The sequence below is a fragment of the Sander lucioperca genome, chromosome 16 (genome assembly GCF_008315115.2).
Source record: "Sander lucioperca isolate FBNREF2018 chromosome 16, SLUC_FBN_1.2, whole genome shotgun sequence".
Taxonomy (NCBI): Eukaryota; Metazoa; Chordata; class Actinopteri; order Perciformes; family Percidae; genus Sander; species Sander lucioperca.
This window is the reverse complement of record NC_050188.1, coordinates 7,758,660-7,772,231: the sequence shown is the minus strand read 5'-3', so window position 1 is coordinate 7,772,231 and position 13,572 is coordinate 7,758,660. Positions and strand designations below refer to the sequence as shown.

At 45.6% G+C, this 13,572-nt stretch overlaps 1 protein-coding gene across 2 annotated transcripts; it reads left to right on the top strand.

The window, feature by feature from the left end:
* Window positions 1-278: 278 nt before the first annotated feature.
* Window positions 279-9,640, top strand: tmem200b (transmembrane protein 200B). Of its 2 annotated transcripts, none has more exons than XM_031279075.2 (2): window positions 279-571; window positions 6,282-9,640. In XM_031279075.2, the coding sequence occupies exon 2, from the start codon at window positions 6,331-6,333 to the stop codon at window positions 7,537-7,539; it is 1,209 nt and encodes a 402-aa protein (XP_031134935.1). In that variant the 5' UTR covers window positions 279-571; window positions 6,282-6,330; the 3' UTR covers window positions 7,540-9,640. The 2 variants fall into 2 exon arrangements, with proteins under 2 accessions (XP_031134935.1, XP_031134936.1); XM_031279076.2 differs by lacking the exon at window positions 279-571 and adding an exon at window positions 776-890.
* The last annotated feature ends 3,932 nt before the right edge of the window (window positions 9,641-13,572 follow it).

Sequence of the window (13,572 nt, the reverse complement as noted above, 5' to 3'; positions counted from 1 at the left end):
AAATAAAAAGACATGACCCCCCCCCTTTTTCCTCCGGTGGTCCATTCCATAAATACCAAACGGTCCCTTAGTGTTTAATATATTTATAGATGCACCAACAACCATGGCAAATTCCTCGTGCTACTTACTTACTTACTGATTCTGGTAAAGACCTCTAAACAGTCTATGCTCTAAACGCGAAGGGGGGAGGGGGTGTTCAGCGCAACACTGGTAATACTTTTATTTTGAAAAACACAGTGTATTCTAGAGCGGAGGTGTTGCAGGAGTTGCAGCTTGCTTGACTGCTGGTCCATTTGAAGCTGGCGGCCGCAGCGCAGACAGACTACAGAGCGGGGCCATGGAGCCATGCGTGCGGGGCTGTCCGCTGCGTAATTTAACTGTTCTCGGGAAGAAACGAGCTTTCTGTCGGACAGTCCGGAGGAGTTGGTGAAGACAGCGTAGCCTATGATAGCGTTTGAATAGAGTTAACATCTGGGTCGTGCACATCATGGAGACTATTCATCCCAAAATGATCAGGATGTTATGTGTTCTCCAACTATGAACAAGCTGCAACAGGATCCAAGAAATACAGGCAAGTTTCCGAAAGTCCCCGCTGCTGGTTGTTGGGTTAGAATCACAGAGAACTTCAACATTCAGCTGCAGTCACACTGCAGAATGACATCAACTCGGTTATTACTGGGACTTTCAGTTTCATGAATGACAGTGACTGTGTGTGTGTGTGTGTGTGTGTGTGTGTGTGTGTGTGTGTGTGTGTGTGTGTGTGTTTGTGTTGTAGAGGAATGCAGCGGCACGTCAGTCAGACACATTCCTGTCTGTGTGTACCCTCCATACAGCAGACACAGTTTTAGGAGGTAGTCCGGCTCGGCACGGCGCGGCAGTCCATCGTTAAGGTAAAGATAAAACGCCTTATTCCTGTCGAGTGAATAAGCTAGCCTATATTCTGATTTTCCACAACTGAAGCCTTGATGAAGATGATTTCAGGGGTCTGCCTGCCTCTGTTAGGCTTCATAAAAAAGAACCGCGGCTTGCTTGAAGAAAAAGAGACATGTTTATAGTAGCCTATGGTTCCACCCTTCCACAGCCTGCTGTAAGGTTATCATACGCATTTTTTCCACACACTTTATCTATTCATCGTGAAGCACAACTTGTGGCTTCCCAGGAGTGAACTGGCTCCATTCCAGCATCCTCTGCTGCTGGGAAACAGATGGACAGCATGATGATGGGTCAATGCAGTGGTGTTTTTAGGTGGAAAAATGGCGGGGCAACTATTACTTTGGACACATGGAAAACCAAAAAAATTACACAATTTTTATATAATTTCACATTTCCCACACAGTTTATCACAGGTGGTAATCCCTCTGGGCTCATACTTGTTCTGCTACATTTCCCGTTTGTATGCGCTGTCAGTTTGGGTAACGTTAGCTAGGTTTGCTCCATTTTAACTTGTTGTCCTGCTGTTTTCATTTTTGGTAATCCTCTCAGAAAGATACCAAAGATCCTGAAATGACAACTTGTTGACCACAGACTGTTTCTAAAGATGGCCGACGCGTCTCACTTCCTCCTGTGAAGCCAAAATCTCCCGGATACGGGCGCCACCATCTTGTAATTTTGGAGCCATAAGCTGTGTTCGAAACCGTTCCCTCATTCCCTCCCTCACTATTCCCTATATAGTGCTTATTAAATAGTGAAGTATATAGGGAACAACCGAACCAGATTTCGGACACTCACTGAGAACACATCGTTGTATCAGTAGATGTGCCGGTTATTGTCTAATAAGTCCCTGAAACAAACTCAGGAGCACTCAGGAGGAAAGTAAAAGGTTCTATATACAGTATGTTATATGTTACATTTCCACTGTTTAGAAAGGAAAGTCTGCTCCATTTTTCCTTTTCAGTTTCCGCGGGTCCTTCTACTTCTTCTTCTCCTCTGGGAAAACACGACCGCGTTGCATTGTGGGATACGGGAGTAACATGTAGGGTACATGGTATGTGTCGGTACACGATCCGTTCTGCCTGCACGATCCGTTCTGCACATGCGCAAAATGTTCGCGCATACGCGGTTGTACGAGGATTTACGACACTGCACCATCTGTTCCACGCTTCCGGTCGACAGCCAAGCTAACGTTAGTTTAGCTAACAGCTAATTCGGCTAACTGCTAGCTGAGACAGCATGTAATAACTTTAAAAGACCCTCAAAATAAAACTTGAAAATAAACGTTGACATATATAACAAACACCTAACATATATAACAGCTGTTACGTCAGTTCTACTTTACTTGTGCTCATTTAAAATACAATCACTCAATACTTGTCTTTATTGTTATTACTGTGAAGTCTTAATTTAGCTGTAGCCTGCTTTTCCCATTACGTTTGAGTTAACGTTATTTTAGACTGAATCTAGCTGTCAGCTAGCGGTTAGCCGAATTAGCTGTTAGCTAAACTAACGTTAGCTTCCCTGTGGAGGCTAGCCATAGGCTAGCGTGGAACAGATCGTGCAGGTCGTATGGATACGTAAAACAGTATTATCTTGCGCATGTGCAGAACGGATCGTGCAGGCAGAACGGATCGTATACCGACAGTATGTACACTCAAATTAGCTGTGCATTGTGGGTATTTTATAGTGGACAATATGGTGAATGAAGTTAACCGGAGAATTGGAACACCGCTTCAAAATGGCAAACACACTATATAGGGAACTATTTCCATGATAGGGAACAGTTTCAAACACGGGCGGTGGAGCTGCGGTATCTAAGTCTCGCCCATAGACACGCCCCACATATCACACGCAAGTCATTCATAGCTGTCAATCATGACGTTTCCCCTGTTTTTATAGCATCAAATAACTAATTTAACCAAACTGATCAGAAAAATGATCTTTGGGAAACGTTTATTTGATGTGTACTTTGATTCTTTTTGTTTGGTCCTATCCACTAACATAGAGGGGGCATGGCTCATGACCTGTACTGCAGCCAGCCACCAGGGGGTGATCCAGATGTTTTGAAAAAGGAGACATACTTTATTGATTCCCATGGGGGAAATTAACAATTTCTTTCTTGACTTATGACTATGCGGCAACCCCTGTTCTTGACCCGGTACCATCCCCTTCCAATAACACACACATCAAAAACAGCATCGTCTGACAAGCTAGCAGTTAGCCAGTGGTTACTGGTGGCCACCCAGGTGTTTATGTGTATAATGGTGTTTTTCTATTACATGGTACCTGCTCGACTCGCCTCAACTCTACTCGCCTTTTTTGTTTTTCCATTATGCAAAAAAACTACCTAGTACTAGCTAACAGGTACTTTTTTTAGTACCACCTCCGTCGAGCTGAGCTAAGCCGATACCAAAAGGTGACGTGAAAACCTGCAGACTACTGATTGGTCGGAGAGAATCGTCACTAATCACTGCGTCATCATTGCTAGCGACAGACGGGGGTGTCCTGAACAAACCCGCCATTTTTAAATTGTTTAGCCAGCGGTGTTTTTTTTGCTGCCTCCAGCTTCTTCTTTTTTTATTATTTTTTAGCACCATTTATTATTCAGATATACAGAACAAATTCAAGAACAAAAACCCTCTCCCACCTCCCACCCTCTGCGGTTTTGGGGAAAACAAAAGAAACAAACAAACAGAAAGCCTCCAGTAGTGACGGTACTAGCAGTGGGTAAGCGCCATAAGATAATCCAGATGGTTCATGGTGACCACAGTTACTATCTTCTCTAAAAGAATACCTCTACCAACTACGAAATATTGACGACAACAGTATTTGGCAAATTAGCCAATCAAATTGCAGTGGGGCAACAGGCAATCAGCCCCATTCTGTTTCCTTTTCTTTTCCAATGGGACATGAACCCCGGTCTCCTGGGTGAAAGTCCTGAGTTTCTTTGACCCATCCACCCCCCCCAACCTACCTCATTACCAGGACATTTGGCGCTCTTCTACTTCCTCACCTTACTTCCTGCTTTGCTCCCGTCAGAACTACTACGGCCACTAGAGGGCGCCGTCACTAGAAACCTAAATACAGGTCAGAATCCTGCTGGAACAAACCACTTATGTGTGCATTTTTCAGGGAGGACAGTCTCATTTTTGCTAGGTTTGGAGGCATTTTTTTGGCTCCTAACGGGGGATTAACAGAAAACGTCTGAGGACCACTGATCTAACTTAAAAAAAAAAATCTAAAAAGCTTTGATTAAAGCTGCTGAGGCCCAGCCTCATCTGGACAGGAATATTTACACACGGAGGAAGGAGAAATGAGCGAGCTGTAAGGCGTCTGACAGTTTACTCTCAGTGCAACATGCCTAGGACCTCACACAAACAGTTTTTCCATGTTTATGACCATGTGGGATCTCCAGAAGAACAGCACATGTGCGAGTGTTTCTTTAGTTTGTACCTAATTTGATTTACAAGCTCCCCACAGACATTGAAGGTTTGGAACAGTTCGAGGAGTTTCACTCTAATTATTTTTAGTAGTCAACAACATTGAAAACGAACTGTGCAAGGTAAACAGCCACTCACTAATGGGTGACCAAAGTGAGTTAAGACAGGGCTAAATACGCCTGGATTCCAGGCATCCACGTCTGGTGTGCCATGATGACAGATAAACTGCATTACAGAAGGAAAGTATTTGGTTGTATCAGCAGACTCCTTTTCTAAAGCCAGATGTTTGCTTCTAGTTGAGTGGTGCAGAGGCTTTGCTCTGTCAGGGAACTCGCCAGGGTAAATTTAGCTGCAGATCATGACTAAGATACAACATGGAAACCACAAGAACTGGTTGGTAGAGAATGTTATTGAAGGCAACATCAAGCAGTCTGAGAAACACTTATCTGCTTCTTTCAGTAACACACGAAAGAAATCTATCTCCAGTACAAACATGTCCTCATTGTAATTGTCTCTCTTTATCACTAAGTTAAGGAAAAACTCCAACATGATTACTTTGGATAACAAATTAATGTATTGATATATATTAGGGTTGGAACGGTTCGCAAAATTCACGGTTTGGTTCATATCACGGTTTTTGTTTTAGTTTGGTACATTGCCAATTTCAACATGCTTTTCATTTATTTTACTGTTTGCCTTAATTCTGGCTAAAAGCTTAAGAAACATTTCTTTAAGGTCAAATCTTTATTAAAAGAATAGGTTTTCTAATTAGTTATTTTCATATGCGAATGTCCACATTATAGACTGAAACAGTAGCCTATAACATGTCCGTTCTTAATGGAATTGTTAGTTTTTCCACTTTAAGTTAAAGTGCAGTCTTTAAAATACAATGAAAGGAATATGATAGGTTTTTTTTTATCTAAAGGAAATGCCACAGTGGAAAATAGAAAAATAAAAACATCAAGTGTAACATAACCTAAACACACACTGTACACTGTCATTCTACGTTCATGTTCCGTTCATGTACAGTTCGGGATTTACTGTGTTTCTGAGATATCGGCGTGAAGGGATATTATAACGCATAATGTTACTTTAATCATATGCTGAAATCTATGGAAAATAACAACAGCTGAACAGCTGTCTGCTCTGACCCACCATCTCTCTCTCGCTCGACCACACACTGTTACAACAGGATGGATTACTGAAAGCATTTTCACAGTAGCACTGCAAGCTTTAAAGCTTGCGCGTGGCATCTTACAAGTAGTTTTGTTCTTCTGCTCTCAGTGGCATATGTCACGCGCAGCGTAGGGCAGCGTAGGGCACCTAAAGCCCACGGGGCCACGAGTTTCCAACCCTCGCTGGGTTACATTTTGTTGCATTTAAATAAATTGCCACTTTTGAGATTGAAAATTGTGTACATCGCTAGTACATCGCAATATCGATTTGAATTCCATTAATCGTTCAGGCATACCGTTACCAATATTTTCTACAGTTCTACAGACAAATACTGATAAACAATCTTGCAAAAGATTTCAGAACATCTTTCTTTTTTCTTTTCTTTCCTTTCTTTACAGCAGATGGATCCTTGAAAGATTCCCTTTGATTAACTGATTGATTAATTCCATTCAAAAACCAATCCAAGAGACAACATTCAAAGGCTAAAGATTTATTACCAACATGGAAGGTGCAGACTGTTCTACTGCCTTATCACAATCGTTTGTAGAAATACACATTTAGATATTAAAGCCTGTCCAGATCTACAGTTTCTAGAGAAGTTAAAAACGTTAGGCTTTGACTGATGTATTATACACCGTTAGATACAGACTCGTATGTATTTGAGTTAATAGATGCAATGTGTAGATACACTGGTATAGCTGATTAACTCTTAACATTCCCTCCCTCCCATAGTCCTCTGACGGGGTGTGCCAGGAGCAGAAGCTCTGGACTGACTGCTGCCATGACGACCCAGAAGGCCCGAGGTGTTGCTCCAGCTTCCCCTCCCTTCCCGCGGAGGTCTCGCTTCACCTTACGAGGCCGAAAGAAGAAGGACGGGGTAATCCAAGGCAAGCTTCGCATGCGCTCCATCCCCGGAGCCTTCCTGGTGCTGGGGGTCCTGGTGGTGGTTGTTGGCACGGCTCTGGCCGTGGCTGGATACTGGCCCTACCGGATATCCAGGTCCTCCATCCTGGGAGCTGCAGAGGGGGAGAGTATCTCCGAGTCGCAGACTTCTGGCTGGACTCTGGGAGCTAAGGGCCTCCTGTCCTCAGCCAGCCTGGTCCACAGTGAGCGGATGAAGCTGCTGGGACCGGTCATCATGGGGGTGGGGCTCTTCATCCTCATATGTGCCAACACAGTCCTGTACGAAAACCGGGACAAAGAGACTCAAATGCTGCTGGCTCAGATGCGCAGTGTCATCTGCTCTGTGTCGGCGGCTGTTCCCTCAGCCGAGTTTAAAGAAATAGCAGCAGCCAACTACATGGCCAACCACTACCAGTGGGTCAACAGTTTACCAGCTGCCCATCTCAACATCCTGTGTGTGCAGCAGCTGGCCAGCTCGGAGCCTCTGCTCCGGACCACACAGCCCAGAGAGCAGGAGGACAGGGCGGAGGACAGCGTCTACCAGCAAGCTGTCCTCCAGACAGAAGCCCTCCACCACCAGGAGTCAGAGCCCCCGCCTTCCCTCCACTCCTCCCACTCCAACTCATGTAACTCCAGTCAAACAGACTGTGACACACAGTGCGGTGCTGAGCACGGGGGTCAGCAGCCTGCCAACAGCTGCCTGCTGTCTGCCAGCTCCATGTCCACCCTGGACCAGGGGGATGTCCCAGCGGTCCAGCCGAGGCGCTGCCACAGTCTGAGCCACAGGACTAAGCCTTATATAGCTTGGACTGATGGACTCCACACACGCGGAGAGGAAGGAGACATAAATCAGCTAGCAGTCACACGGAGAGAAGCTGCTTCACAGGTTTATGTCGACATGCCTTGGCAGGCCGTGGATGCTGCAGAGGAGCAAACGCGCCGGAGCTGGCCTCGGCTGGACCTGGGCAGTGGGAGACGATACCTGAAACTAGAGAACAAAGAGGACTCAGTGGACAGACTGCTGGACCAGTTAGAGCAGCAGTGCTATCAGTGGGATAAGAGTTTTGGCTCTGGGCCTTTCCAGTGATTGCCTGCTTTTCACAGTCCTGAGGGATACAAACACCATGACAACCAAGGATCGTAATGATATTTTCCCCTGGATTCTAAAACTGCACTGCATTGTGTTTTTCTGCGTGGGGCAGAGAGAAACCAAGCCCTGGAGCATTTGGAGTACAGTATTTCTCACAAAGATCTTCCAAAACTCATCCTCAATCTTCAGTGGAATATTGATACACAGATGGTCTTTGCTTGTCTTCCAACTGGTTTTGGCAGATGTTTTTATATAAATGAAGGAACAATATGCTAGACCCTACACTGTCACAGATGAGCAAAGCAATTTGACAGACTGTTTACTTCCACAGCTTGGGTTGGCAGCAATGCGAGAAATCAACTTGTATCTCAATGCCAACATTTCTTTGCCTGTTTCCAGGACACAGTGTGCACAGCCTAGTGAAGGACAGATAGAAGAGGGATTGTTTTCACTGTGCAATCAATCCTGAGCCAAACTACCTGGACCCCTGAGTCCAGAAAGTGCTGACGGCTCTCCACTAATGCAACTACTATATAATAATGGGATTTCTTTCCTCAGCTGAGGTCCCATACACCAAATGCAATGCATGGCACTGATGTACAGTATGTGACATCTTAATACTTATGCAGAGTTATGTCATTGTGGTTTTTCTGTGTATAATAATGATAGTTAAAGGATAATTCGGGTTAATTACTACTTGGGTCTTATTTTGTTGGTTTGGCCATTATTTCTGCACACATCAGTTAGACCATCCAATCGTGGTTACTCAAGGGTCGCCGATAGGCCATCTGATCTTCAGTCTGACAGGCTTCAACACCAAATTGGACGCAAGATATGGATATATGGAGTGTCTTCCGCTTTCATGAATGAAACTACGCTGGCTCTGCTGTCCTGCCTCCTGATTGGCTGACGTGCTGACGTGCTTCTGTGTTGATAGCATCTTGATTCGGTAGCTCGACGCAGTTATTTCTGTTATATTCTCTCACATATCTCATTCACTCAAGCACTCATAGCGATCACCTTTTAGTGACTTTCTCGCCAATTCCCCAGTTGTTCCCCAGCTCTGTTAGCTACTTTAGTTTAGCAGTTAGGCTTCTCTCTCTCACTGTCCGTCTCTCTGTTGATCAGCGGGTTAAATATTTAGCTATTCCTCTGCCTCCTAATGTGATAATTGTTATAATAACTGTAGTCTATTTGTCGTGTTGGAGGCGAAGCTCCGCATCCAGGGAAACTCAATCGGTAACGATAACATTACTACAACCAAAGACATTCTGGGTAATAATAATTGTTTTGTGTGTCCTAGCCACTGTGTTTGCACTTAGGGTCCTCGGTAACACAGGCACGTACACAGCTGACACATTGCCAGGGAACCTTCACACACGTGTTGCACTTCTGTTTATATGATGTCAACTACAGTTTAGTTCTGTTTTTCTCTGTGTACAACCTTCAAACTGTATCTTTAAAGTCTGTGTTCCCAGACCGCAGTTACTCACTTGAATAGTACAATCTTATTATTGATCATAAGAAGGATGGCCAAAGCTGTGAAAATAAGACCCAAGTTGTAAAAAGATTTATCCTCAATACTGAAGGAGATTCTCTTTGTTGTCCTTCTTCTGGTTGATGCAGTATTAGGCCCCACACACCACACACACACACACACACACACACACACACACACACACACACACACACACACACACACACACATTGAACGGAGGGATCAGATGGATTGTGCAGCATGCAGCTCCAGTTCGATTGTGAGTTGACCGGTGTGACTGCATACAGCTGGGTGTGTGTCATAGAGAGGGGACGAGAATATGAATCACAGTCTCCTGGGGCCCCTGCTTCCTTGTCTTTCCCCCTCTCCCTTAACACGGCGTGCAGATGTGCAGAGGCGACCCCTCCCTGTTCCTCTGGTTCTCTCTGTGTCTGTGCTGCCTGTTCTGTATGCCATGTGTGACACTTTGTGTTCTAAATGTATAACAAGCAATATGAGCGGTCTGCCACTGTCACTGGCTGTGTCTTGCCCTGTGTCCACCACAGAAATTAAACTACATTGCCATGCCTGTGTTGCATAGTATAAGGCAAAGCAAAAGCAGCTCCTGTTAGCTGTCGTCTCATTTATTCAGGCTCTCAAGGTAACGGCACCTGGTTGTATATGTATGCAGCATATAATCATCTTTCCAGGCCAGCGGCAGACAGCCCCATTCCTCATTCCATCCATATTTCTCAGGGTGAAAACATCCAGCTGGGAGCTGGACCAATGAGGCCCACGTTCACTTTATCACCCGCTGAATGAAAATGTGAGAAATTGAATTTCTTGCCTCTCCTGCTCCACAGTACCAGCTTGATATTTTGAGCGGGGGGTTAGGAATGGAGTGGCGTGGCAGAGGGAATTCCCCAGCTGCAATTATCCTCAGCAGAGCCTCCTATGCTCTAAACTTTCCCTTCTTATTAGATTTTATGGTTCCTTCTGGGCAGTTTTGCAGTCCCTGTTGATCTGTGTTCATTTAATTGGGCATTTACAAGATGGCGTCTGGGTCTCTAACAGCTCATAAAGCTAGCTAGCAGGGCCTCCTGCCCTCTGCGGCGAAAAATCAGGACGGTAGAAGATGACATGGCTGCAGGAGGGTTAGATCATCTTACAGCTGCTTGTTCAAGCTTCCCTACACTGCCAACCAACACAACTCAATTCAGAAAGAGGTTTCTGTGATGAGTTCAAGATGCTGCCAGCATCATTTGAACGGTACGTCATTATTTCTGTCCATTACAGCGCCTCAGCAGTACTGAGTACCGGCTCTTCTGATTTATGTCCACAGGAGTACCCTTACTTGTAATTGTTATTAGAAGTATTCACAGTATTATTGATGGGCTGATATTTACACTAAAATAGGCTACATATCATGATTTATTGGGAAAAAACAAACAAGCAATTCTATGCAAAGTCCACATAATCACATTTTCAGACACAAATCTAGCGAGAAAGTTGCCAAGTTGGCAACATTGTCCACAACGTTACTGCTGCAGCTTCCTGAGTTCCCAAACTATGGAGCTTTATCACAGAACGTGCATGGGGGTCATCACTTGACACATTCTGGTGTTGAATGGAATTTGCGTTAACATTTTTAACATTAACATTTTTTTTTTCAAGTTCAATTTTTTTAGAGAGTCCAGACGGTCCAGACTCGAACCCTGGACCGTCTGCGTTGAGGAATAAACCTCTGCACATGTGCGCCTGCTCTACCAACTGAGCTAACCGGTCACGACTATTGAGTTCATTTTGACAGCCCTAGTGTGAATATAAATATATCCAAGACACATGCAACTGCTGAATTAGGGTCACCTTTCTTCGACAAATTCAGGCACTGGTCCATTAGCTAATCAACCCAAAGCATTAGCATTGGTCAGAGGTTAGTAAACAGTGGCATCTTCAGAATGAGCTAAGAGCTGGATCATTATTACCACATCGCTGCTACCATCAGTTATCCAAATCAATTTCAACTCATTTTAAAGGGGTGATAGAATGATTATATAGGGTATTTCACACTGTTCCTTAAGGTCTCTCTTACAAATCATGAAAACATTTGTATTACTGCTGCCACATTTCAATTCAATTTATAGTATCAAATCATAACAGGAGTTATCTCAAGACACTTTACAGATAGAGTAGGTCTAGACCACATTCTATAATTTACAAAGACCCAATAATTCCAGTAATTCCCCTAAGAGCAAGCATTTAGTGCAACAGTGGTGAGGAAAAACTTCCTTTTAGGCAGAAACATTGGACAGACCCAGGCTCTTGGTGGGCGGGTGTCTGACGCTGATTTCAAAAGCTTAGGTGGGTGTTCACATTTCATGTTGTGTTTTTCTGATCTTTAGGCATTTGTTCTTATGTGTTTCACATATGGAAATTAACTTTTGATATACAAACTTGCAACTATCAATCTGAATTTACAACTGCACCACCATGAGAACAACAAAAGCAGGCATGATGTTCACCGTGAAGGATTACCTGCTGGAACTGGAGGAAATGTCAAGCCTCAAACACATGAGGTCGCCAGGTAATAGTGCAGTGCGAATAGGGCTTAGGTTTGATATAACCTGTTTCAACATGTTTAAACTGACTATAATTCAATGCAAAGCAGGTTTCGTTTTTTTTGAAATTCCAATTTTTAATTGACTTTTTCACAGGCTTGGTACATGGCACACATGGTTTGTTTCAGGATACAGTAGCATATAGCATACTCTTGTAATAGAGACAGACTCCAACTTTTTAGTCCAGTGAACATAAACAGATATCCATCCATCCATCTTCGTCCGCTTATCCGGTGTCGGGTCGCGGGGGGGAGCAGCTCCAGCAGGGGACCCCAAACTTCCCTTTCCCGAGCCACATTAACCAGCTCCGACTGGGGGATCCCGAGGCGTTCCCAGGCCAGGTTGGAGATATAATCCCTCCACCTAGTCCTGGGTCTTCCCCGAGGCCTCCTCCCAGCTGGACGTGCCTGGAACACCTCCCTAGGGAGGCGCCCAGGGGGCATCCTTACCAGATGCCCGAACCACCTCAACTGGCTCCTTTTGACGCGAAGGAGCAGCGGCTCTACTCCGAGCTCCTCACGGATGACTGAGCTTCTTACCTTATCTCTAAAGGAGACGCCAGCCACCCTCCTGAGGAAACCCATTTTGGCCGCTTGTACCCTGGATCTCGTTCGGTCATGACCCAGCCTTCATGACCATAGGTGAGGGTAGGAACGAAAACTGACCGGTAGATCGAGAGCTTTGCCTTCTGGCTCAGCTCTCTTTTCGTCACAACGGTGCGATAAATTGAATGTAATACCGCACCCGGTGCGCCGATTCTCCGACCAATCTCCCGCTCCATTGGCCCCTCACTCGCGAACAAGACACCAAGGTATTTGAACTCCTTCACTTGGGGTAAGGACTCATTCCCTACCTGGAGAAGGTACTCCATCGGTTTCCTGCTGAGAACCATGGCCTCAGATTTAGAGGTGCTGATCCTCATCCCAGGCGCTTCACACTCGGCTGTGAACCGATCCAGTGAGTGCTGAAGGTCACAGGCCGATGATGCCATCAGGACCACATCATCTGCAAAGAGCAGCGATGAGATCCCCAGCCCACCGAACTGCAACCCCTCTCCACCCCGACTACGCCTCGATATCCTGTCCATAAATATTACAAACAGGATTGGTGACAAAGCGCAGCCCTGGCGGAGGCCAACCCTCACCTGAAACGAGTCCGACTTACTGCCGAGAACCCGGACACAGCTCTCACTTTGGTCGTACAGAGATTGGATGGCCCTGAGAAGAGACCCCCTCACCCCATACTCCCGCAGCACCTCCCACAGTATCTCCCGGGGGACCCGGTCATACACCTTCTCCAAATCCACGAAACACACGTAGACCGGTTGGGCATACTCCCAGGCTCCCTCCAGGATCCTTGCGAGAGTAAAGATCTGGTCCATTGTTCCACGACCAGGACGGAATCCACATTGTTCCTCTTCAATCTGAGGTTCGACTATCGGCCGAACCCTCCTTTCCAGCACCTTGGAGAAGACTTTACCGGGGAGGCTGAGAAGTGTGATACCCCTGTAATTGGCACACACCCTCTGGTCCCCCTTTTTGAAAAGGGGGACCACCACCCCGGTCTGCCACTCCTTAGGCACCGTCCCAGACTTCCACACAATGTTGAAGAGGCATGTCAACCAAGACAGCCCCTCCACACCCAGAGCCTTGAGCATTTCTTGACGGATCTCATCAATCCCAGGGGCTTTGCCACTGTGGAGTTGTTTGACTATATCAGTGACTTCCGCCTGGGAAATTGACAACAATCCCCCATCATCCTCCAGGTCTGCCTCACACATTAGTCGGATTCAGGAGTTCCTCAAAGTGCTCCTTCCACCCCCCTATTACCTCCTCAGTCGAGGTCAACATCGTCCCATCCTTACTGTACACAGCTTGGACGGTTCCCCGCTTCCCCCTCCTGAGGTGGCGAACGGTTTTCCAGAAGCACCTTGGT

What these genes read in the sequence shown, in the direction of transcription:
- tmem200b (XM_031279075.2), top strand. Translation starts at nt 6,331, where the DNA reads ATGACGACCCAGAAGGCCCGAGGTGTTGCTCCAGCTTCCCCTCCCTTC.